This window comes from Podarcis filfolensis, assembly GCF_964270895.1.
Source record: "Podarcis filfolensis genome assembly, chromosome: 4".
NCBI classification, from domain to species: Eukaryota; Metazoa; Chordata; class Lepidosauria; order Squamata; family Lacertidae; genus Podarcis; species Podarcis filfolensis.
In genome coordinates, this window is record NC_139607.1 from 42,138,735 (window position 1) to 42,164,216 (window position 25,482).

Sequence of the window (25,482 nt, forward strand, 5' to 3'; positions counted from 1 at the left end):
ATTGATTACATAATTCAGACTTCCCATATTCTATGATTTCTATTTTGAAAACGCAGAGTCAAAACAAATGAGTGCAAGATGGGCATGAGAAGAAGGTAAAAATTGTTCATTTGTGCTGCCATCTGCTTACCGTATATTCTTGCAAAGGGTACAGGACTAGATGGAACTCGTTTCCAAATTAAGTCTAAACTTCAATTATTGAATCGCAATCTATGCACACAATGTTTTAGACAGTACACAGCAAATGTGAAAAAGCCAGTGCTTTTTTTCTTTTAAAAAAATGTTTATGGGTACTCTCATTTTTCTACTCATATTGAAATACTGCCCCTCAATGAGGCCAAACTTAAGATTCACAAATTGTTTAGGAGTATGCATCCTCCTGCGTCTCCCCAGAAAAAAAGCACTGGAAAAAGCTACCACAGTTACTTAAACTTTGGGGATGTATTTTTAAGTTAGATGAGTTACAGAAACTGCACAATCCAAACACATTTTTACAAATTAAATGCATAATTTAAACACTAAAATACAGTGTCAAGTATCTTTATTCTCAGATGGAGGAGGACATCCAGTAATGTGATTAGTATCTCAATCTATTCATAGTAGAAGCATGGTTATGCTTCAAACATCCACAAGGGGGAGTTGCATTCTCAGTTTTGAATAGCCCAAAACTTCAAAATGCAAGTGGCATAGAGAAATATCTATGAAAAGAAGAAAAAACAAAATGGTAAAGCTCCAAAAGGAATCTCTGGCTTCACTGATGCGCAGTTTAGAAACACAAATTGGCACACCATCTTTGCCAAATCATTTTCAATGTGAGGGTAGATCTACCATACATGATATGAAGCGACCTGGAATATATTTTTGTAGCTTGTAATAAGATTATTTCAATCAAGCGTATGATTTTTTTTAATTATAGGATATAATACATTATTCAGTAAAACATTTCCATATCTGGTAGGAGTTTATCAAAGGCTGAAATCAAGAGACGTTCTTGCTTAATTCAGGAAGTTCCACTGTGATAGGCAGGGTAATGGTCTTCATGGACCTGATGTGGCCTTGACACACCATGTAACTGCTTAATCCTTTTCAATTAGTGTGCAGGAGCTTTAGCTGCTTTTATCAGTCTGAAGTCAGTGGTAGAAAACATTTAAGGAAAAGCATATGAATTCAAATGGTATACTGATCACCACCTCTGAGTAACAAAGAATGCAAAAATTGTTCAGTGGCAGGATTCCACACTGCATTTCCTTCACCCTCCACCTTTCAGAGCTACCTTTCTTCACTTTGCAAATGACCACTGTGATGGTCATGATATATAGTTTGTTCGTCTTTTGGCGTTAAAAATACATAAAATATATGAAACACCAATATGAAATACAAAAATCAATCTAAAAACTATGTATAAATAGAAATAAACAGTAAATGGATAGAAAAGTAAGTGCTTTAGTATTTCTGCATTCATGATCATACTGTTTTTAATGGCAGAAATGCTTTTCCACCTCCTGTGGAGAAGCAATATGCTTAAAGCTTCCAAGGCGATCTCCTTACGAAGGTGGCACACTGCTAGGGTGCTATGTTTTCTTTCATGGCGGAATCAAAGTGCCGCTTCCCATCCAAATACAGCATGGATTCTGAAAGACAAGAAAAAGCAACTACTGTAAGTCATTTATATGGATACTTCTCAAACTTCCTAAGATTATGTGGTCAATTAGTAAGACACGCTCGAGTCAATTTTTCACACTTTTTCCTTGCACACTGGGTTTAGCCTGCCTGTTTCCAAAGTTGGAATAAACGTTTTACTCTGTCTTCATTGAGAACACTTTCATCGTTCCTCCTTTCATTTAGATTAGTTCACACAGCACAGACTGAAGAAGTGGGCAGATTAATACCTTCAAATAACAAAAAAATGGATAGGAACTGTGGACCTAGATTCACACAGTTTGAACTACGTTAGTACAAAAAACAGAATGCACAAATTACCGTGTTGGCCTGAATGTAAGCCACACTTTTTTCCAAATTCCGACCATGAAAAGTGCGGCTTAAATTCGCGACCTTACACAAATTGGCTTTTACGATATCACTGCTGAAACAGACATACGGTAAAACAGAACGGCTATGAGTGCCTGTGAAATTTTAAGGGAGTGGCTTATATTCGGGCCAATACGGTACTATACAATTCTCTAGGCTACCTAAATGAACCCAGAAGGAGAGGTGATGAGAGGAAAAGGGGTACTGGGGTGGGGGACAACCAGAACAGGAAGGAATCCATCTGGGCCCATGATCCTATAATACCATTACTTTTGCACTGCAGCATGCAATATCATGCACTGTGTGAAGCTTCCAAAATAGGTACTCACCGCCATATGTTCTGGGAACAATACTTGGTATCTCATTTTCTAACATAAATGTGAAGTGGAAGACATTGGTTGTATGGTGCACTCTGGTAGCTGGATCGTACACCTCACTGTGCACTCGAACCTGGGCATTATTTTTTTCAGTATAGCATACCTTTAAAACAAAAAAGAGCTACTATGGGCCTCCAAATTCAGAACTGAACAAGGAAGACACAACATTTTAATATTTGAAAAGGAAAGCCAGTGATTCTCTGACTTGTTATTGCTCACTTTCAGGGACAGCCAAATGATTTATACCAGTATGATCTATTAAAATGGTTTCAGTAAAATAAATCCATTACCTGGGCAGAAAGTAGTAGCAAAGATCCAATTTCAACTGGTTTTTGAAACATGATATCATCTACAGCTACCACGTAAGGCCTGGAGTTTCTGGAGCGGAGGAAAATAATACATTTTTAAAAGGGAAATGTAGGGAACACTGCATTGTAACATGAAAAAAACATGAGAAATCAGAAACTACATAAAAGCTTATTTTTGTGTATAGATATCACCTGCAATTAGGAAAAGGCTTTAAATAATTATGTTTTATGAAAGAAAGGGGTTAAGACCAGCTGGCAGTTCCTAAGACGTTTTTCACTGTGCAACTTAGTGATACTCATTTGTTATATGAGATTTCACTAACTCCTACAAAATTAGCCCAAATGTCTTTGGATGCATCACTTTACAGCTGCATTCCACAAGCTCATCTCCCCCAGATGTTGTTGAACTCCCAACTAGCTCCTGCCATCACTCCCAATAGTGAGGGGAAATGGCAGCTGTAGTCGGGCAACATCTGGAATGCACCAAGTTGGGGAAGGCTGCTGTACTGAATCTGTAAAACAAATCACTTTACAAGGTTACGTGGCCTCTTCCCTGCTCACATTGTACTGATTTGAGGGTGCAAGAGGAGAAAGGTGCTCTTCCCACTCACAGCCAGGAAGAAGGAAGTCTGGAGGGAGAACCAAATGAACCCCTGCCCTCTTCCCCTACCCCCACCCTCCCAAAAGACTTGCCGGGCTTTAAGTCCTACAAATATTACCATCCTGCAACTTACCCATAGCTGTAGGCACAAGCCCATCCAAGTTCATATGCCTTCCTCATGAGAAATCCTCCAAAGATTCTATTGAAAATGTTGCGTTCCTACAGTCAAAAATATTCAGTGGTGAATGATGCACCCTTACAGAAAATGTGGCCTTAAAACATATATTTATTTCTGGTTCTCCGTCAAACTAGCCATAAAACAAGTAATTAGCAATTTGTGCTATTGGCAACATAACAAAAAGCACAAAATGCATAATCTGTGGATAAAATACAATATACTGTGTATCACTGAATTATACAATTTGTAGAGGTGGAAGGGACTCCCAACAGTCATTTAGTCCAACCAACTGCAATGAACAGATAGTGAGAACTACCAACTTTTTGTGCCAGTCAAATTGTGCTGGTGATAGAGGAATTTTTGTCCAGTGACAGCAGGGAAATTTGGGCTGCCAACACAGTATACGTTTAAAGCAAATGCAAACGACATTCCTCACCCCCAAAGGATGCTGAGGACTGATAATTGTAACTCTGTGAGGGGTAAAATGCAGCTCCCGTGATTCTTTGTACTTTAAATGTAAAGTACATATGCAGCTTTGGTGATAAAAGCATTTTGGATCAAGTGAGAAATGCAAATCAATGATTAAAACGGGTGAAGAAGAAAAGAGAGCAATGGAATTATATCATCAATCTAGCTATCAATACGCTCAAATCACATGTCAATATGCAAGAGGTATTTTACATATTCCTCAGCAATTATTATCAAGCTTTACTTTGTGATTGTAACCAATTGGTGGGGACAGGAAAAGGGCACAAGACTGCAATATATACTGAGCAGCTGGTACCTTTTGCTAAAAACACATCGGCCAAGACCTGAACCTAGTCAGTAGGTTCTTGCATGCTCTTTCATGGCCGTAATACACAATGACACGGAGGTGGAGTGCCTGGAGAAGGGCAGGGATGAAAAATGGATTTCCTAAATATGTCAACGGATATGCTAACATTTACTGGAAAGCTGCTCAGCATCTCTGGCAAATACACTGCCAGCAGCCATGAACCAATAATGTTCACATGATATGCTTAGTGGGACCTCCTCCGCAGTGGGAAAGAGCTTCAGAATAATACAGCTAGGAAGCCTTCTTGTAATGCTACAATTAAAAATTAAGCTGACTTTTGAAGGTGACTCACAAACAATTGTGTGACTACAAAAATCTATCAAGACTACTTTCTTACATGGATAGATACCTTCAGAATGAAAACAATTGCAATTTCTATCATATAACTGAAGCACCATCAAATATCACAGCTTGGATAAGGAGTCAAACATCTATTTACCAAGAGCAAAACAAAACCCACCCCTAACATATTCATGCTATAGCTCTGCAAATACCTGAGGATGGCAGATTTCCAGACCCTTCAGTTTTGCATCTTCCATCCACACTGCGGTGGGTGGCAGCAGCCGACTCCGAAAACTCACTGTCCTATGAGAGGAGGAGAGTTTAGATGCTGTCTCAGCCCAACATTACGAAGCAAAGCCCCTGCTTAACCTCCACCTGGGGTTGTCTGAATGTCACTCCCTCCATGTCTCCCACATAGTGAGACAACAAACAGGCCTTAGGCTCACATACATCATCATCATTGCACCGTGACACGCATAGTGAATGCCCCAACCAGGATGCATGTAATAGATGTAGTTAAATGTGCTGCACTTGGAATAAAGAGGCCTGGATTCAAATATCCACTCAGCCAAAAAGCACACTGGCCTTTGTCTCTGGGGGAAATCACCATCCACTCATTGCAACATGGCCTATGTATCCACTCCTGTGTTTTTTAAGACCCATTCTGCGGTCAGTTTTTTGCAATAAAAAAACCCAGTTGCTGGACAAAGCTGTTTAAAGCTTTTCAGGACTTTAAAATAAAGCACTTCCTTTTTAAAGGTTCAGATAATTTTATGGCTTCCCATCAATCCCAGAGGTTTTTTTGGGGGGGGGGGAATCAGTGTGTCATTTTCCCTTGACTAGCTTCTGTGTGTGTTACCTCAGGCCAGCTTTTGTCACCTTGGTGGGGAGCCAGGGGAATACCTCTTAGAGCCAAAGAGGTGCAATAGTTAGAATGTCAGCCTAAGATCAGGGAGAACCAGGTTCAAATCCCCACGTAGCCATGAAACTCACTGGCAGCCTCAGGTCAGACATATCTCTCAGCCTAACGTACTGCACAGGGTTAACTTCTCAGTCTAACTCAGTGGTTCTCAAACTTTTTTCTCTGGGCCACACTCTCAGAATAAAAATTTGCTTGTGGCACACCAAAATTTTTTGCTGATACAAAATACATTGGAAAAGAAAAAGAAAACAACTCCTAGCAGTGCTTTATTTATAACATAGAAGACAGCTACTTTATAATATGACCAGGGAACATAGAGAAAGTATAATACAATGCAGCTACATAAGAACATGAATCATTCCCAAAATATAATACCAACTGTCCTTGAATCTTCCTGCCACACTTGCAATCCTCTCCTGCCACACCCTTTGAGAACCATTGATCTAACTTATTTGAGAGGGGCTAGTGAGAATAATTTTGGACAATCTTGCATATGCTGCCCAGAGACAAGGGTAATAAAAAAAAAACCCTTCACAAATGTCTCCTGATGGGTGATACTGACACTGCCTCCTCTAACAGTTTCAGTACCCAGGGTTAGAGGAGAACCTAAGGTCAGAGTTAGTCACTTCGGTTTTTTAGATCTTGTTTTTTAGTAGGGCTGTAAATATTCTTTTTGTACCAGTACTTTAATTATATGGTATACAGTGCTACCTCAGGTTAAGTACTTAATTCGTTCCGGAGGTCCGTACTTAACCTGAAACTGTTCTTAACCTGAAGCACCACTTTAGCTAATGGGGCCTCCTGCTGCTGCCGCGCCGCCGGAGCCCGATTTCTGTTCTCATCCTGAAGCAAAGTTCTTAACCTGAAGCACTATTTCTGGGTTAGCGGAGTCTGTAACCTGAAGCGTATGTAACCTGAAGTGTATGTAACCTGAGGTACCACTGTACCTCTCTGGGTTCCCAACTGGAGGAAGAGTGATATAAAACACAAATAAATAAATGCAGGGTCTCCTGGCCTGGGCATTCACTTCTGCACAAGGCAAAAGAAGGGGAAACAACATCTGAGCAGCCCTTTTTTCAATGCCTGAAATAGGTACATGCTGAGAAATGATAGAATAACAAGTTGCCACCTTTAAGAAGATTCAGACCCAAACAGAAGTAAAGTTTGTAAAAGCATTCATTGCCACGCCACCTACCTTGGGTCCAGTGTATTAAGAAATATGTCATGTACAATGTTTCTTTCTTCTGCAGTAGGAGCCATTTTTAGCAAGGAAGCCCTATTGGAATCAACTCTTCTGGTCTTGTTTGCTAACCAAGTAAATGAAAATGAGCAGAAAATTACTTGGTGGAAATAAGTTTCCAATAACTGTATCCAGCCCCCTCCTGTTTCAAAACTAATAATGACACATTGGGTCAGCAAAGGAAACTGATCAGTGGTAAGTTTGGGGCAGGCAAAAGAAAGTATTTCTTCACCCAAGGCATAATTCACCTGCGGAAGTGGCCAGCATAGCATAATGATGGCCACTGGCTTCCATGGCTTTAAAAGGATATTTAAGGAAGTGAAATGGAGTGGACAGGCTTGTTACAAGCCAATTGGGACAATTAAATTCCTTCCCCTATTATCTATTAATCATGTAGATCTTCCACATATTCAATACTTATAAGTGCAGAGATGAAGGGAGAACCCTGAAAATCCATCTTTAAAATGCCCTTTATGAAATGGGAGAATGGACCACAACCAGAAATTCTTCACAACCCCAAGGAATGCATTACATACCTTCGCCTTCCTTAAAGATCTTTTCCTCTTCTGGACTTTCAAGAATCAGTGGGTTCACAAATGCTGGCCTGTGAATAATAATAATAATAATAATAATAATTATTATTATTATTATTATTATTATTATTATTATTTATTATTTGTACCCCGCCCATCTGGCTGGGTTTCCCCAGCCACTCTGGGCGGCTTCCATAGAAACCAAAAATACACTAAAATATCATACATTTAAAAGGGGAGGAATAAAGGGGAGGAAATAAATGAGGAGTGTATATGCCCGCCTGAGTGTTTGAATGCAGCAGCGTTTGACTATCACCAGAAGCAGCTCTCCAGGCAGGACAGAGCTATAGTGTTAGCTTCCTGACAGAGGCATCACTGTCACTTACCAAGAGGGAGAGGGGTGAGGAGGCTATGCAGCCCACCAGCAGAGCCAATGCAGCACTTCCACCAGTACACTGGCATAACCCTGATCTCTCCCCACTTTTCAGTAAGCAGCAGTGGTGTCAGAAAGTTAGTGTCACAACTCTGCCCCCACTAGGCAAGTAGCTCTCTCCTCCTTTGTCCTCCCTTCATCAAAAGACTTTACCACTTGTCACTGTACAATTATTCCCAATGGTCTACTGAAAGCTTTACCTTTTGTTTTCTGGATCACGGGCCACCATGACAAAAGTTGCATCTAATACAGGATGATAGGCACCATCGTGAAACTAAAAGAAAACAATGGAAGGGAAATCACCTTTAGCAAACTAGTCTTGTTCCTGCTGAGAATGCAATGAAGATCTTGATGTTCTGCCTTCATAGTGGCTTGGTTTACACACCACATTAAACTATAGCTAAATACAAGGTATGGTTTATTGGAAACTGGGGCACTGCATTTCTCTCTCTCTCTCTCTCTCTCTCTCTCTCTCTCTCTCCAGCTGCACCATCAGAAAACAAGTCAGTGTTTGGCTTATTGTTCCACCCAAACCCGGGCTCCCAAAACACACACAAGCAATAACTCAAGAACAAACCTTAATTGCCAGCTAGGGTTTGTTTAGAGAGACATCACAACATGTCAGATTTCCTGGTGATGTGACAAGTGCAAAAGCAGAGCAGAGAGAATTTTGCAGCAGCGGGTGCACGTTCACATTAAACCAGTTTGTTTTTAACTGTGGTTTAATGCCATATGTGAACCAGGCCCTTGTTTTAGAACTCTCAGGCACTCATAAAGTGTATTACTTTTTATATGGAAAAATTACAACCTGAAGCATGTGCATCTTTACTTCCATTGATGTCCTTCCTACCCATGAAACATTCCCAACGAACTTGATATCACAGTCTGGACGAATATCCTGCTTCCATAATCCTAAAAGCAAACAAACAGGAGTCAGAGCATAGACACTAAAGATAAGTAACTGAAAACAAAAACTTAATTTCTCTAGCTCAAGGAAGCTAACTTACCTCTGGTTATCTATTACAAGTCAGAAAAAGTGCCCATTTTAACCCTTAAAGCCCTTAATGGCTTGGTACCAGGATACCCAAAAGACTGTCCTTGCCCTCCAACCCTTAAGATCCTTCTTAAAGGCCTACTCTGGGTGCCACCAGCAAGAGAAGTGAGCTGGGTGGCTACTAGGGAGAGGAGCCTTCTCAGACTCCAGCTGTAGAATGCTGCCTAGAAAGGTTTGCCAGGCACCTTCTTCAGGGCAAGCAAGATGCAACAGGAAGTGCACATTTGCCACAGAACATGGCTGCAACACATGTTGCTGCCTTTCCTCTTGGGGCAGTATCTAAATGGGGAAATGTGTGACCTGATATTTCAGCACTGCCCTGCTCCACATCACTGATTTAGTGTGGGGGAGAAGCAGAGGGGGGCGGAACTCATGACATACTAGACCTAACAAGTTGTTAAAATGAAAGTAGGGGCATGGAAACACAGGTGTTGTTTTGGAAGCAAATGCACATTTACTGCAACATCTGGCAGCCTGAAGAAAGTCTTATCCAAAAGAGGTGGAGCAGTTAGCTCCTGCCCTTCCCCCCAACAGTTATGTCAAAATGAAGCCTAGCTCTTTTTACCCAACACAGCAAGCACTCCTAGTTCAAGCATCAAGTTTTTTAATAGATCCAACAACACCGTACCAATTTTATCCACCAGCGCTGTAACAATCGACAAAGGAGACATCTGACCAGCTTCATGCTTTGTGTGTGTATAACAAATCAGAACTGTAGAGAAAGGATGAAAGAGACTGCATGATTTATTCTCTGTATTTAGTTTTTTTATGAAAGGGAGTGCAGTAAAAATTTTACAATGTGGTATTTGTGTCATTCCAAGAATAACACTTGACGAGTTCAAACAAACAAGGAACATGCATGAAAATGTCACGTTCACAAATATAATTAAAATGGGTTCATTCAATCAGTCATGTGAAGAGCTCCCGTGGATGCACTGCACCACCAAAACACAAATCCTGGCTTGGGAAAAGGTTTCTGAGATTTTGGCAGCCCTTGTTTCTGGATAGTCGTGCTTTGCATCACAGACTGGCTGCCTTCTCTAAGGATCTCAAAAAATCTAGGAACCATTCTCTCTATTCACCACCCTTGCCATAGCAAGGGAAGATTTCCCATCTAGCTCCTGCAGGTTGAGGTCATTCATGAGCACAACTCATTTAGGTCACATATGTCACTATTTGAGCATTTACACAGGAACTGCAAAAAAGTGGAAGCCCAAGTCACTCACACGCCTTTCTCTCGCATCCCAGTTCTGTGTAATATCTGACCCCAGAATTCTAATTACCCAAATTAATCTGACTACCAGATCAATGAAACTGCATGGCTGTTACATACCTCCTAAGCTATCAAGATCTTCAAGAATTCGGCCAAACCTACCAAGATTAAAATGGTACATGGTAAGATTACTTTGCAAGATACTGGGACGAATCCAACAGAGTTCTATGACGGTGTTTTTTAAAAAATGTACAATCTGAAGTTTAAAAATTTATCATTAAACATCTCAATAGTTTGATCCTTTAAAATTCACATATAATAATTAGGAGAGCCAGGTTGGGGGGGGGGGTTAAGTCAAAATGGTACATAAGATAACAGTGCAAATGGTAAGGCACCAAGTAGGAAGATATTCATTCTATTAAAAAGGCAACTGATTTTACCTGACAGAGTTGTGCACGTTCAGATATTTTTCTCTTATTTCAGGTTGACTTCCCAAAGGCAGGATAACTTCTATATAGCTGTCTCTCATTTTCCTAGGGGGCAGGTCAGCTTGGTTTTTTGCAAGGAGGGTATGTAAAGCTTTTCTTTCATTCATTGCTTGCACATGGTCTCTGGAGGAAAACAAATCAGATGATTCCGGGTGGACACAGGTTGCAAAATGTAATACACGTTTACTAGAATAGAGTTACGTAGCATAATGGTTAAGATCAAGATCTTTGAGCTGGAAAATCACCAGTTCAAATCTTGGGCCCACCTTGAACCTGGTTACAGCCTAAGGCAAGCACTATCAGATTCAAATCATTTTTGTAATTTAGGGATAATATTAATTTACTTTCTCTGAAGGATGTTTTTTAAAGGAATACTAAGATAACGCATATAAACTATTAACATTTATGAGAAGTATTATCATAATCATCACCATCATTCCTGTAGGGGAAAAGACCCTCAGAGTTTCAAGACAGCTGGTTAAATCTCTGAAAGAGGACATTCCAATCAGGTCTGCTTTATTTTGAAATGCAACTATCAAAAAATCAAAGAAAGCTTTGCATGTGTCATACCTCCAATTGGTAGATGCTCCCACTATCTCCCTCAATCTATTTCGCACTGCAACACAACAAAGTCAGAAATATTTGATGCATTAACTGACCAAAAGGGTACTACTACCCTCCCAAGAAGCAGAAGAGTAAGCAAAGTCATGCAAAAGAGAAGATGAAAAGCAGCAGCTGGTGAAGTTCATTCCTGCTATCAGGGGATACACCATTATAACCACAGGAGACTATGACAGCTTTTACCTTTTTACAACCAAAAATATCCAACTGATCCTTGTGACTGTGTGTGTGTGTGTGTAAGTCAAATTTGACCCAGCAAGAAAGCCTGCACATTCTAAAATGAATGTGTATGTTACTCAGTCTACATTCATAAATTTCTGTTTTCATGTGCTCTGATATTATAAGGGAAACCCATGAACAGAGCCAAGCTTCCATGTACAGAGGCAAAAAGTTGCCCGCTACATATTAGAATGCTCTTTGCCATTGAACAAACTGGATGGATGACACTTTTGAGGCAGGCTGCGATATGGATCCCCATGCAGGGCCATTGGCAGTTGTGTGTTACCTCAGCTGGCTCAAGGCTAATACATCTAATCATCAGAGCAAGTAAATCTAACAGTCCAAAAGACATGCACCCCTCAAATCAATTAAAATGGTTACATGTAAACTGGATGACTTAAACAAACCCAGTCATTTTGCTCTAATTAAGTCGGCTGAGCTCAACTCACAGAGCCAGCAACAACCTTGGGCAAGGTTTTATGGCACTACATATCACTAGGATATTAATCATTTTGTATTTAATAATGTACAACCACGCCAGAAGAAACATCAAATATGTACTTGAAATTACTGGAGGTCCAGTGCACTTTTCTTAAAGTACAGGAGTCAGAGGACTCTTCTTCCAGGTCAACTATATAAACACATGCAGTCCACCTAACCTACCAGGGCAAATTTCAAAATTTGTGGTCCAGACTTATTTTTCTAGCCACTCACCACCTACTAATATCATATATATTCTAGAACAGGGATGGCTCACCTGTGAACCTTTAGGTGTTTGTTGTACTGCAACTCCCATTGTTCCTGACCACTGGCCATGCTGGCAGGGATGATGGGAGTCAGAATTCAACAACATCTGAAGGTACATCAGTTAGCCACCCTGTTCTAGAGCACCTCTGCTTTAGACCTATTTTCATCTTATGAATGGTCAGATTGGTGTGCTTCATGTATACATTTTGCAATTTAAGGAGTGGCCCATTTTTGCTGCCCTCAGTTTTTCAATCCATGATCTGAGACAGTAGCTTCACTTCATCTCATGATAAGGCCAACATTGACTTCCATCCATAGGCTGTGTTTAGGATACATCTGTACAGCAGTGGTCAATACTCCTGAAGGAATGTCCTTGGGAATGTCCATATTTCCTATGGATCAGTATCACCCCTCAATAGGAATCAGCCCATACAGACTATTCTGCCATCAACCCGGTAGGACAAGCAGGGAAGCCACGTCAACCAGATGTTCCTTCTATGTTTGGACTGTAGGGATCAGATGTTCCTCCCCAAGTACATTCAGTCTTCAAAAAAAAAAAAAACCGCCATTATACACATGCTTGTATTTCTTTTGCGCTATAAAAGAAGTAACATTTCTTGTTAAACACTTTTCCTTTCTCAAGTGGTAGGAGATTCCAGAAGCAGCACCACAGGTTTTTGTTTCCTTTGCACGAGAGAGAATTGGAAACTAATGATCTTATTCAAGCAGAGCTTAGTGGAAACAAGCTGACCCTTAAAATGGGAAACACAATCACTAATCCTCAGGTTTCCACAGAGCAACTGTATAGAGTGGGCCCCTGTAGTTCCTTCCATGCTGCTTCTGGCACAGCTGAACTCAGGCTCAAAAACCTCCCAGTATCTCTATGATTCTTCATTGTTCCCACATTCAAACAACAGCATTTCTCTGCTACTCCACTGCCTAAATCCAAAAAAGGGAGATATTTCCAGCTATCAAGGAATATGACTTCTTTTTTTCTTGATGGCCCCAATAACACAGTAATTGTCTGGTGTTGCTCAGTCGCAGTAATTAGCCTAAGGGTATCAAAACAACCCAATTTTCATATCGTAAAGTGGTGTTGCTCAACTATACAAGCTGTATTGTTTGCTTTCCTTATCTTTCTGTGAGCTGATATGCTACTGCTGACCACAACTCATTGACACATAGCACCAGCTGGTTGTCCTTCAGAAAGCTATTTGCCCCTTGAGAGACAGAGATAATTCATCCTTAATCATGGATATTGCACCACTGTTGAGGAGTGAAATTGCTTCCCACCCAACACATTTGTTCTGCTTACGTCTGTCCAAATGTGGGGAAAGACTGCCTGAAAGAATAGTTACAAGCTGTATTACCCTCACACGCAAATATGGAAACAGCATTGCAAATTACTACAAATGAAGTATCTTAAGACAGTGCACAGGGAGATGTCTTATAGAGTCACACCACTGGTCCATCTAGCTTAGTACTGTCAACATTTGAGTAGCAGTGGCTCTCCAGGAGTTCAGGCAGGAGTTCTTCCCAGCCCTACCTAGAGATGCCATGAATTGAATCCAGAACATTTTGCTTGCAAAGCAGATATGCTATCGCTGAGCTGCTGCCCTTTGTTCTGTCAAACTCTTATTAAGGGAAGCACATAGAATTGGTTAGGTTTGACTAGCAATGTCCCTGTAGGCCCACCTGGTAAACTGTTAAAGGAAATGGGGGAAAGAAGTCATTGGTCTGAAGTCTGAACATTAGGAAAAAGTGGGTAGCAATTGTATGAAGCTGAGTAAGAAAAACGAAACAAAAAAGTAGGACTGAGGCAAATCCTCACACAGGGACTAGGAATAAGAGGTTGCATGCGTATGATTGGACCCATATTTATTTCTAAAGTATTACAAAATGTCACGCTTACCAACCTCTCTTTTTCTTATGTTTGTCTGTAAAGGACACTTTGAACCATTGGAAGGACATGGACTTAAGAAAGCTTTGGAAAACTGGAGATCATGAGCCAGGGATTTAAGAGGCACAGCTTGCTCACCAGTTATTTGAATACAGGGTTCTAGATTCTACATAAATCTATACAAGTACTTGTCTTCTGATTTATTGTAAACATAAATAACAGCACAAGATGCAGGCATACAGAGATTATATTTTGATTAAAAAGACATGCTTTATTTGCTTAGCAGTGTGAACCCATTTAGTGCCACCAACAACGCTAACTTGCAACTGGTGCCAGAAAATATTAATGTGTATATTTCATTAACTGTCCAACAAAGAAAGATAGAAGCAAGATAGAAGCAGATATATAGCCATATTAAAATGCATACAGGTTACCACAACACACCATTATTCACATGAATGGGTGAATGTCCTGAAAAGTAGAAAAAGCCATTTAGATTATCAGTGTCATAAAACACAAGGCAAAAACCCTAATTGCATTGTTTTCCTGGTCATTTTGGACTCAGTCACAAAATGCAGAAGTGTATGCACAAGTGTGCTAACATATGATTTAATTCTGTTGTACTGATCATTTATTTCTGTGCTAAAGTTAAGATGTCCCTCTGTTTGTTTTCCAAATGTACATAGCACTGCAGGGTACTCAATAGCTGTGTTTGCTTCCTTTATCTTCACCCTCTAGTCCACGTTTCTCATAACTATTATTATAGTTACATCACACAAAGTATAATAAAAGCACAATGACTTTCAGTAAGATTCCTAAAATCTAAATTAAAAAAGGTAACAAAATTGTGTATCATAGATAAAACTGAACAGAATGTCTCCCATGTGCTAGACTGGGGTATTGTAAGAGAGAAAGAAACCTTATTTCATCTGTGGTGGGTCTGCCTGCAAATGCAGACATTCTAGGCTGAAGTATACAGAATAGTAACAGACGTGGTTAAACAACTACTTAATTCAAAACACGTGTTTGCACTTTTATCTGTTATGGATTGCATAATAAAGTGTTACAAGGAACTGGTGTTGTTGATGCAGGTCACTGCCTGCATGGAACTAGCCAGTCACTGTAAACTGTGGGAAGGTTAAGATAACAGGGCTGGTTTGCTAGACCGTGTTAGACTTTGGTAATATGGCACCTTGAGCCGGGACAAAATTTGGCACACAACACCTATATATAATAGATGGGTTTTATTGTGGTTGTTATTGTTATTATTTTGCGTCCCCTCAACTCGGTTCCCCATGCAGGGGAACTGTCCGCACTGCCCTAAGTAAAGCACTGCTGAGGTACCCAACACTACTGAGACACCCCTCACCCATTACAGCCATAGAGCAAAACCATTTTATAAAAAATATAGTTTCCCTTCTTGTCACATGTAAATGTGGATGTTGATGCAGAGAGGCCTCAAGGTCCCTGGGTATCGTTCTGGAGGGTCCAGTTTTCTTCCACTAAGCAATTTGGTGCTATGGAGTGATGTGCTTCTAATGAGAACGCACTGTGTTTGTTGCTTTTACTTTCTGTTTACTGCTGGGAAAAGTTACACTAAGAACATATTTGTTTCGAAAACAGTTCCCACATAAATAGAAGCCCAGTTACAGCTATTACTGCTATAGATGCCACTAAACAAACAGATCAACCTTTCTGGTCGTATTCTCACACCCGCCTGCAGCCCAGTTACATTACCTTCCTCCATAGTCTGGGAAACCTGGGAGCCACTGGTGGAGGAAGTCAGCATCCTGGCCAGGGCAGGACAGGCCTTGCTTAATGAAAACCATCTGCATCAAAAGGAGAATGAATACTGTCAAGAGTATGATATCATAGGTGGCATTAAAGGTGCAATCCTATACTTGAGATCCATGAAATGGGAGCCAGAGGATATGGCAGAAGTCCCACCTGGCTGGAAGTATGCAAGCATCACTATCAGAACAGAAATGCTGGCTGAAAGGCTAAAATGCAGGAACGTTGTGGGCCACTGACAGCATTGCCACTGGTGGCCAAACAGGCACGAACATTTTTGCCTTGCAGAATCAATGTCTGGATCCAGGAAGAATAAGGTGTCACTACACTAAGAGGGCCACTGCAACAAGGAAGGGAGAAGTATACTTGCAGTCACTCATTTCCCCCCACCCCACCCCATGAGGGAGAGGCTGAAGCACCAACTGGCTGAGCTGGTGGGACCACCCCTCCCCTTCTTTTTTACAACACCTATGGTGCATCCAGGTTCAGGAACTCTGTGCTCTGGCTGTTAACTGTTGCTAATTGATTTGGGCTGTCCTCTGTATGCAGATCAAGAGAAAGGCAGCATTAACCAGGATGCGCCTGGCTGTTTCTCAGTGGGGTTCTTAATCTACTTGCTCCAAGTGGGTTCCTGTACAATTGCATGTCCCATGACTGTTATGCAACAGGTGAAGGTTTTCCTAACTTGCAGCTGAAACCAGAAGAGATATTGCGCCTGCTATCCCTGCTATGTGTCATGCCACTGACCCTGCTGGGGTGACCAACTGTCTTTCCCTTTCATGATCTACCCCAGCCTGGAAAATATAGGCTTTGGTACATCTGTTGTTTCCTTTGTAGATAGGGATACCTTTCCCACATCCTAGTATCATCTAGCTTTAGTTAGCCTCACAAGGGGTTTTTCATGGGACAGCAGGGAAGTTGAATGGGTTCAGCAGCAGCGGCCCCTCCTCTCTCAACAGGGTGCTCCTGCCAGGCACAAGCAAGGAGCACTGAAGCATGCTGAGATGCTACCTTGCAGGCTGGCCTGTCAGTGGTGGGGAGGCAAAAGCACAAACTGGCCAAGGCTATTGGCCTAAGCACCACCCGTCCTGTGTGCCCTGGTACTTTATGAATACACAGTTGAGTGTAGTATAACTTTTAACTTTCATACTTGGCCAAACGTTGCATTAAATTACTCAAAAATGGGTGGCAGAACTTCCACTCAACGAGCCTGTCCAGAGTGACTCACTGGTGCCCAACCCCACCAAATTCTTCTCCTGAAATTAACAGTACTGGGTAGTCTTTCAAGTCCGCGATCCTAGTCACATTTACGCAGGTGTAAGTTCCAGGGAAACCAGGGAGGACTTTACTTCGGAGTCAGCGTGATTCAAACTGCACTATGCGCTGCTTCCTGCTGTCACGAGGCTAGTCCTCTGGAGCCCAGAGACCGTATGCCGTGTCTAGCGCTTGTCTCCCGGGAAAAGGAGGCCCCAGACAAGGCGTACGTCCGAAAGCAATGCTTGGCTCCGGCCAGGTCTTCCCGTCCTGCCAGGGCGCAGGCCGAAGCGGGGAGAAAGGGGAAGGAGGGGCGGGCCTCCGCTCTCCCTAAACGGTCGCCTCTGCCTGGCTTTCTATTAACCGACCTCGGCGCTGCCACTCGGCCCTGGAAGTGCCGCGCGCCTGCCTGTGCGGAGCCTCTTCCCCGCCCCGAGCCGGCTGGATGCAGACGCCGCCGCCAGGAATTGCCTTACCTCGGGGACAACATTCTGCTCCTTGCACAGGCTGCAGCCCGCCTTCCTGCGGCACTGGGGAAACCGCCTTGGCAGCCCTGTGACTCACTCTACCAAGGCACGCAGCAGCCACGCCTGGAACAGGAACTCGGCCCCGCCGCCTGGACCGGCAAGCTCTTCGGAGGGGTTGCTGGTTTCTGCGGCAGAACGCGCCCCTCTTCCCCGCAGTAGTTGCTCCCAAGGGCCTATCTCCGCGCTTAGGCGTCGGGTTCGTCCATTACATTCGGAGGAGCCGCTCTCGTTGACTTCGTCCCCCCTCATACTGCTAGGCTTGATTCTCCGGTGTGCTTGCGAGTTCAGGGCCGTGCGGGGAGGGATTAATGGCACAAGTGGCGAGTTTGCAGCGCAACGCCAATCAGTGGGGACTTGCTCCCAAGTCAGTGTGTTTGAGAGTGCTGGGATCTACTCCATAGTGGGCTAGATTCAAAATTAGGCTTTTTCTCACCCGTTCAACGCATGCATAAAGGCTGGAGTTGGGAGTTCAGTCCTTAAGGGAAGGCAATAGGGTGCCCTCCCATTGGACTCCAACTCCCATGAGCCCCACCCCAGCCAGCATGGCCAGGAGGTTCTGGGAGTTGAAGTCCAGCAAGATCCAGAGGGCACCATATTGGTTTCATCATTGGGCTCCTTTTACTTATTTATTTCCCACTTTGTATATACAGTGGTATCTCGGGTTACAGATGCTTCAGGTTACGCGTTTTTGGGTTGCGCACTGCGCCGAACACAGAAGCACCGGAACAGGTTACTTCCGGGTTTCGGCGCTCGTGCATGCGCAGAAACATTAAATCGCGCTATGCGCAGAAGCACTAAATCGCCGCGTGTGCAGACGCGGCGCTGCGGGTTGCAAACGCTGCGGGTTGCAAATGTGCTTCCTGCACGGATCACGTTCACAACCCAAGGTTCCACTGTATACGACTTTTCACTCCAGTGTGACTTATCAAGCAAGTTTACAATTAAAATGCAATACAATATAGTCAATAAAATCTAGTCCTTAAAACCAAATCAGAACAGCACTGGAGGAAGGATGCCTGCAAGGTTCCTTCAAACCCCAGCGGGTCTTGCTGTTAGCCAGAAGGTTGGTGGTTTGAGCCCATCCATTGATGGCTGTGGACAGGAGTTCTGCATTGCGGGGGGGGGGGGGTTGGACTAGATTACCCTTGGGATCCCTTCCAACTCTACAATTCTATTATTCTAACACTGGAACACCAAAAATTGGCCCAGGAAAGGTTCATCCCATAACTTTATCTCAGAAAACGGGAGGTGTTAGCCATAGAGGTTTTGCCCCATTGCAGTGTTATTCCCAAGAGCCGTATGCCCCACATCCCAGACATAAATGGCAGCCATTTTGAGGCTGTGTACATAAACCGTGGTACCTCGGGTTAAGTACTTATTTGGTTCCGGAGGTCCATACTTAACCTGAAACTGTTCTTAACCCGAAGCACCACTTTAGCTAATGGGGCCTCCTGCTGCTGCCGCGCTGCCGGAGCACGATTTCTATTCTCATCCGGAAGCAAAGTTCTTAACTTGAAGCACTTATTTCTGGGTTAGCAGAGTCTGTAACCTGAAACGTATGTAACCTGAAGCGTATGTAACCCGAGGTACCACTGTACATTGAAAACACCATTGAAACACATTCGTTACTTCAAATAATTATGGTCATTGTAGTTTGCCTCTCAGAGAGCATACCAGTCCCAATGGGCACCAGACAACAGTGGTGTTGTCCCTTCTACTGTTCCATCCTCACAGCTTCAGAAAGGTCAAGGTTGTTATTCTGGATTAATACAGAACACATGACATGATTTTTATATCAACGGGATTATTGTTATACATATATTTTTCGTAGCAGTATTTCTTACATACCCCAACATCCATTTCTTTGGATTAACTTCCTCTGTCTCTTTCCAAAGTTTCTTTCCCATGTTAACTATTTTAGGAACGATTAGTGGCTTTATAATACAATAATTGCTTTGTTTTTCTTTTAATTGGGTATTTGGCAGCATTTGAGTCCAAACTGTATAGCAATTAATACTGGAAAAATAGTTAATCCTAAAAACTAAATTGTCACTCTTTGCTACATTTGGAAAGAAGGAGCTTTCTACAGAACACTGGGATGGAGGATGTGTTTAACATAAACACTGTTGTTGCCATTACCACAGGGAAGAAAGTTAATGGGGAAGAATGATCTTTCTTTGAGATTGTGAACAAAGAAAAGAGCAGAAGCTTTGCAAATAAGTAGATGGATAAGAATTTTTAAAATACGCTAGGTTGAAAATGCAGTGGTTGTGCGTCCTTTCACTATATATGCTTCTGACAGTGTAATGAAATACATGTTTACCCAAATGTAGCTCAAGCTGATAATGTTTATATCAATATACTGTCAAAGCTCTATTTGCATGATGTGATTTAAGTTGTATCCCCACAGCCAAACCCAGAATGTTTTTATTTGAAAGTGAGGGGGTGGGGAAGGCCACAGCAGACAATACATCAAACATGGGAGTAAAATCCCAAGGAACTATATGTGGGAGATTTAGCAACCAAATCTAACAATGCATATTTTTTGCTAATTAGCATGAGAACGGGTTAAGACCACGGAGCTGTACAGTGGTACCTCGGGTTAAGTACTTAATTCGTTCCGGAGGTCCGTACTTAACCTGAAACTGTTCTTAACCTGAAGCACCACTTTAGCTAATGGGGCCTCCTGCTGCTGCTGCGCCGCCGGAGCACGATTTCTGTTCTCATCCTGAAGCAAAGTTCTTAACCTGAGGTACTATTTCTGGGTTAGCAGAGTCTGTAACCTGAAACGTCTGTAACCTGAAGCGTCTGTAACCCGAGGTACCACTGTATTGCTGACAGGCAGAGATTCAGACCATAGAAACATAATTGATAGAGAGGGGAAAGGAGAAATTACTGTAGTAATTTCCTGTTCTCTCTCTCTCTCTCTCTCTCTCTCTCTCTCTCTCTCTCTCTCTCTCTCTCCCTCCCTCCCTCCCTCCCTCCCTCCCTCCCTCCCTCCCTCTCCCCCCCCCCCATTTTGACCTTTGATGGGGGCAGACATGCCTCCTGTTGCTCCAGCTCAGGCACGTGCCCAAGGCTGTTTCTACTGTAAATATAAATATTTTACCTGTATAGCCTTTACTACTGTTGTAGCTGAGATCCAATGCACGACTATAAGTAAGTACCGTATTTTTCGCTCTATAACACGCACCCGACCATAACACACACATAGTTTTTAGAGGAGGAAAATCCGTAGGCATGCCACCCATAGGCATTCCCTCCATAACATGCAAAGACATTTCCCCTTACTTTCTAGGAGGAAAAAAGTGAGTGTTATGGTGCAAAAAATATGGTAAATAATATTTTAAATTTGCTTCCCAATCTGTTGTCTGATTTTTTGTTAAGCGGGTTAAGAAAAGGGAGATGCAGCTTTTTTTGCAATTATAGTTGTGTGTTTTTTCAGATAAACTATGAAGATGTGGGCTGGGCTGCAGCCTAGCTGTGGAATGTGGATTAAGCATTTTTGTATCTTAATCCTCAACATTGGCCTAATATGACACACACACACACCCCAGTTCTCAAGTGCAGCTGCACTGGTTTATTTGAGTTATGTGCATCCAGTTTTTATAGCATGCTGTTCATGAGCACGTCCACATGTATTTCAACGTTAGCAGAAATTCCTTCATAGAATACTTGTCAGTTTTAGTGGTGACTGCCCTCATGTTGAATGGCAGTGGGCCCCTTAATTGTTTGCTCACTCAGGACCGCAAGGAGGGATGGTGTCTCAGGGTTCACAGATCAAATGGGTGTTGCTGTGAAGGGCATATGAGGCAGTCACTTGCAAGGAGGGAGCAGGAAGGAAGAGATAAGGAAGGAGCAGGACAAGGCATGTCCAGTGGCTAACTCACAGGACTGGTCTGTCAGGCAAAACAGGGTGAGCGGATGGTCACACAGTTTTCCAGAGGAAGGCCAAAAGGACTGGTTAGCACCTGCACAGAAGCCAAACAATTAGTGCATACAGTACTTCTCTTAACTCGTCCCTTTCTTGTGTTGGGTAGGTCCCTCTGCACGTAAAACATGGGCTATTCCACACACCCGGCAGGTCTTGTTTTATCCATAATGCTGTTCATCTTCCTAAGGCCCCATCTGCACCATAGATTTCAGTTGGTATCATACCACTTTAAACAGTCATGGCTTCCCCCCGAAGAATCCTGGGAAGTATAGTTTGTTAAAGGTGCAGAGGGCTGTTAGGAGATCCCTATTTCCCTTACAGAGCTACAATTCCCAGAGTTCCCTGGGAAGAGGAATTGATTGTTAAACCACTCTGGAAAATGAAGCTCTGTGCAGGGGGAAAGAGGTCTCCTAACAGCTCTCAGCACCCTTAACAGACTACACTTCCCAGGATTATTTGGAAGAAAGTGTTTAAAATGGTATGATGCTATTTTAAATGTATACTGCAGATGGTAGAAGCAGAACTGAAAATGCACTTACCTACATAAGGTGTAGCAATTCCCCTTCCCTCTTCTCTTCCTAGAGGTAGCTGTTGGAGCAAGCTCAGCATGTAGCATGTCAGGGTAGGTGCCTTTCCGATTCCACTACTGTTCCTTTTTCGTTCTGTGCATCCTTAAGGCAATCAAGAAGATATTTGTAATACACAGAATGGGTTTGTTGCTCTAATGAAATTGCAAAGAGATGGTTAAAATGTACTGAGTTACTGCCGTCATTTGAGTTGCATAACTGCTTTATAATAATATCATTTCCCCTGTATGTATATATAGTAGTACCTTGGTTTACAACCATAATCTGTTCCAGAGGTCCATTTGTAACCCAAGGTGCGCTTTCGCTAAAGGGGCCTCCAAAAAATTTTGTTCATAATCCAAAAAAAAAAAGAAGAAGAAAGGATTGTAATCCAAAAAAACGTTGCAAACTGGGACACGCACTTCCGGGTTTGACGTGTTTGTAATCCAAAACGTATGCAAACCAATATATATGCAAACCAAGGTACCACTGTATATGGATGATAGTGGGTTACAAGGAGGTGGCTTTTTCTTTCTTGCTATACATGCAAAAGGCAAAATGAGGCCATATTTGCCACCACCTCCTTGGTGGGGCTGAAGCTCATGCTTCATATTGTGCTGCCTCTTCTTCCTCCCCTTTGAGGCTATACGCACACTAGCAGCTTAAAATACAGCACGGTTGTGTCCCACACCCCGCTTTTGAAGCTGGCATCTGTGCACATGCAGCGGCTGTCTCAAACATACACATCTCAGCTTAATTGTGGCAGGAACGTGTTGGCTTACCTTTTCAAATCAGATGGAGAGAATGCATGAAACAGCAGCATTTGTCAAGCAACTACTGTATAGGATAGATATGGATTGTGGCTAAAGTCATGTGTATTTCTAATTTTTTTTTAACACCGCTACAAACACCAGCAGTGGGAGCTCACTGAAGCTAGACTAAATGGTAGCATGTACACAGCCACAGTGTGTTGCACTCAGAAAACAGTGCTCAGGAAAAGCTTTAATGAAACTAAATCCTTGCATGAGAGGTGTCTGGAGACTGGCCACACTAGAAACTACGCCACTGCGGCTGATGGAATGGGAACACTGTGGCATTGTGTGCATTGTGTTTCCATTGGTGCAGGTGTATGCGCAGGGGCCACGTGCTCAGTTTTTTTCAGTTGCTTGCCTCTGTATGTGGGTGGCAGATGGGTGTGGTTGCCAGCATGGTCCCCAGTTAATGGGCTTTTTCCCAGGATACTGGGGAAAATGTCTGCTTTTTATGCTGTTTTTGGATTTTCTGTGCTGTGTTTTCTCCTCCCCTTCTGGGTGAAGCATGCATAGGCTGTGGCAGTTTATTTCTTTTTCTCTTCCCTCCCACACATGTAATTAGAAACATGCAAGGTCATTTTTCCTGCTCTCTAATAAATTTTGTTCTTTTACCTATCAGGATGATCAACCTATGCGCCTCCAGATTTTGTTGAACCACCACTCCAAACACCTCAAACCACCGGTCACACTGGCTGGGTCCGATGTGAGCTTAAAATCACAAAAAAACCCAAAAAAGCTCAGTAAATTTGTGGGTGTTAGGAATTTTACTTTTTGAAATATGGCAACCCTATTTCCCAGACCATACATTTATATATGTGGGAGAGGCTAACCATAGTTAATACAATCCAGATGGTGACTGCGTCACTGGCCATAATTTCCATCCGACTTATTTGTTTATAAACCTATAAAAAGTCCTAGAGGCCCCACATCTCTGCATCTGCCTAAAAACAAAACCAAATGGCCAAGCTGCTTGTACATTTATTAGAAAAAAGATTACCATATAACACTGATTCCTCTCTGTTCGTCTCCTTAAAGCAAGGAGTTAGATGGAACAAGTCTTAACAGAAGATGGTGTTCAACCTGTTACAACAAAGTTAAAAATTCACAGGCTTTGCAGGCAGAAGGTCCAGGGTTCTGTTCCTGGCACCTCCAGACAGGGTTGGGAAAGACTCCAGACAAAATCCCTGGAAAGCTACAGCCAGTCAGCATTGACAATACTGAGGTAGGCAGACCAATCGCATAAGGTGGTTTCTGGAGTTCTTGTAAAATTGTTACCCCAAAGCTACTCAACTGTGGCATTCCTTTTTGAGCAGGGCTAATAGCAACCTCTGTGAGACAATTCAGACTGGGGACCTGACATAGGTTTCTTTGCTCCCCTCCCTTTCCCCAGCACCACTTCCTTGATCAAATTGTGGCCCTTCTCTGGCAGCTACTTTGAAGTAAAGGCAAAGACAATGAGAGATGTCACATAAGATATGTACCTTTAGGCAGTGCCATAGCTGGAGAGGGAGGGGCTAGCTGGTTTTTTTGCTCCAGGTGAAGCCTCCAGAAGGTCGCCATTGAGGCTTCCTGCCTGTGTACATGTGTGTGGAGTGTGTGCCAAGCAGGGTGTGTACCAAATAAGTGTTCCGATATACCAGACTTGCACAAAGCAGGTTTTTGTTTTTGTCTTAATTCTGTGGCCTGTGACAAGCCCACGGAGAAGTGCCTGGCCAACAGAACTAGGTGATGTGGTGATAGATGGCACCTAGCAAAACATTACCGCCCAGCACACATGTAGAACCAAAACCCACCTACAAAATGAACTTCAATACCCTCATAGTTGGGTAGCATGTGATTTATGTTGGATTTCCCCGTTACCACATTGAGGGCTGATTGCTGTTTGTCCTGATTCCCCTGGGGGAAGCGAGAGGCAAACAGAGGTATGGATAAGCCCAACTGGGGATCAGGAAGGTAAAAGGTAAAGGGACCCCTGACCGTTAGGTCCAGTCGTGACCGACTCTGGGGTTGCGGCGCTCATCTCGTTTTATTGGCCAAGGGAGCCTGCGTCCAGCTTCCGGGTCATGTGGCCAGCATGACTAAGCCCCTTCTGGCAAACCAGGGCAGCGCACGGAAACGCTGTTTACCTTCCCGCCGGAGCGGTACCTATTTATCTACTTGCACTTTTGATGTGCTTTCGAACTGCTAGGTTGGCAGGAGCTGGGACCGAGCAATGGGAGCTCATCCCGTCAAGGGGATTCGAACTGCCGACCTTCTGATTGGCAAGCCCTAGGCTCTGTGGTTTAGACCACAGCACCACCCGCGTCCCAGGCAATTATTACATGGTGCTATTTGAGATCCTAGGAAGTAGATATAACAAGACCATGGTGGGGAGGTGGGTATTCTAGCTTCTTGATCACTTCTGAAATGGATACAGGGAACCGAATTAAATAGGGTGGGGGACTTGGGCTGCCGTCTGGATGAGAACAATGCTATGCAGATGATGTGAAAAACAAGTGTGCTAAACTGCCATATATATTTAGTCCTCTCTTGTGAGCATATACATCAGTAGGTGGGATCATAGCCTTTGTGGAAGGCTGTGCCGCAAGGGGGGTTGCAAGGAGGTCAGGAAGCCTGAGA

General features: G+C 42.9%; 1 protein-coding gene across 5 annotated transcripts; it reads right to left on the bottom strand.

The window, feature by feature from the left end:
* Window positions 1–85: 85 nt before the first annotated feature.
* Window positions 86–22,151, bottom strand: ACOT9 (acyl-CoA thioesterase 9). Of its 5 annotated transcripts, none has more exons than XM_083612401.1 (16): window positions 22,025–22,151; window positions 15,717–15,808; window positions 14,424–14,450; window positions 11,063–11,108; window positions 10,445–10,615; window positions 10,125–10,162; window positions 9,420–9,503; window positions 8,546–8,649; window positions 7,938–8,011; window positions 7,308–7,375; window positions 6,727–6,838; window positions 4,822–4,912; window positions 3,448–3,533; window positions 2,696–2,783; window positions 2,358–2,508; window positions 86–1,631 (listed from the first exon to the last, which is right to left on the bottom strand). In XM_083612401.1, the coding sequence occupies exons 1-16, from the start codon at window positions 22,099–22,101 to the stop codon at window positions 1,564–1,566; spliced, it is 1,377 nt and encodes a 458-aa protein (XP_083468527.1). In that variant the 5' UTR covers window positions 22,102–22,151; the 3' UTR covers window positions 86–1,563. The 5 variants fall into 5 exon arrangements, with proteins under 5 accessions (XP_083468527.1, XP_083468528.1, XP_083468530.1 ...); XM_083612402.1 differs by lacking the exon at window positions 22,025–22,151 and adding an exon at window positions 17,501–18,068; XM_083612404.1 differs by lacking the exon at window positions 22,025–22,151 and adding an exon at window positions 17,120–17,509.
* Between the last annotated feature and the right edge of the window lie 3,331 nt (window positions 22,152–25,482).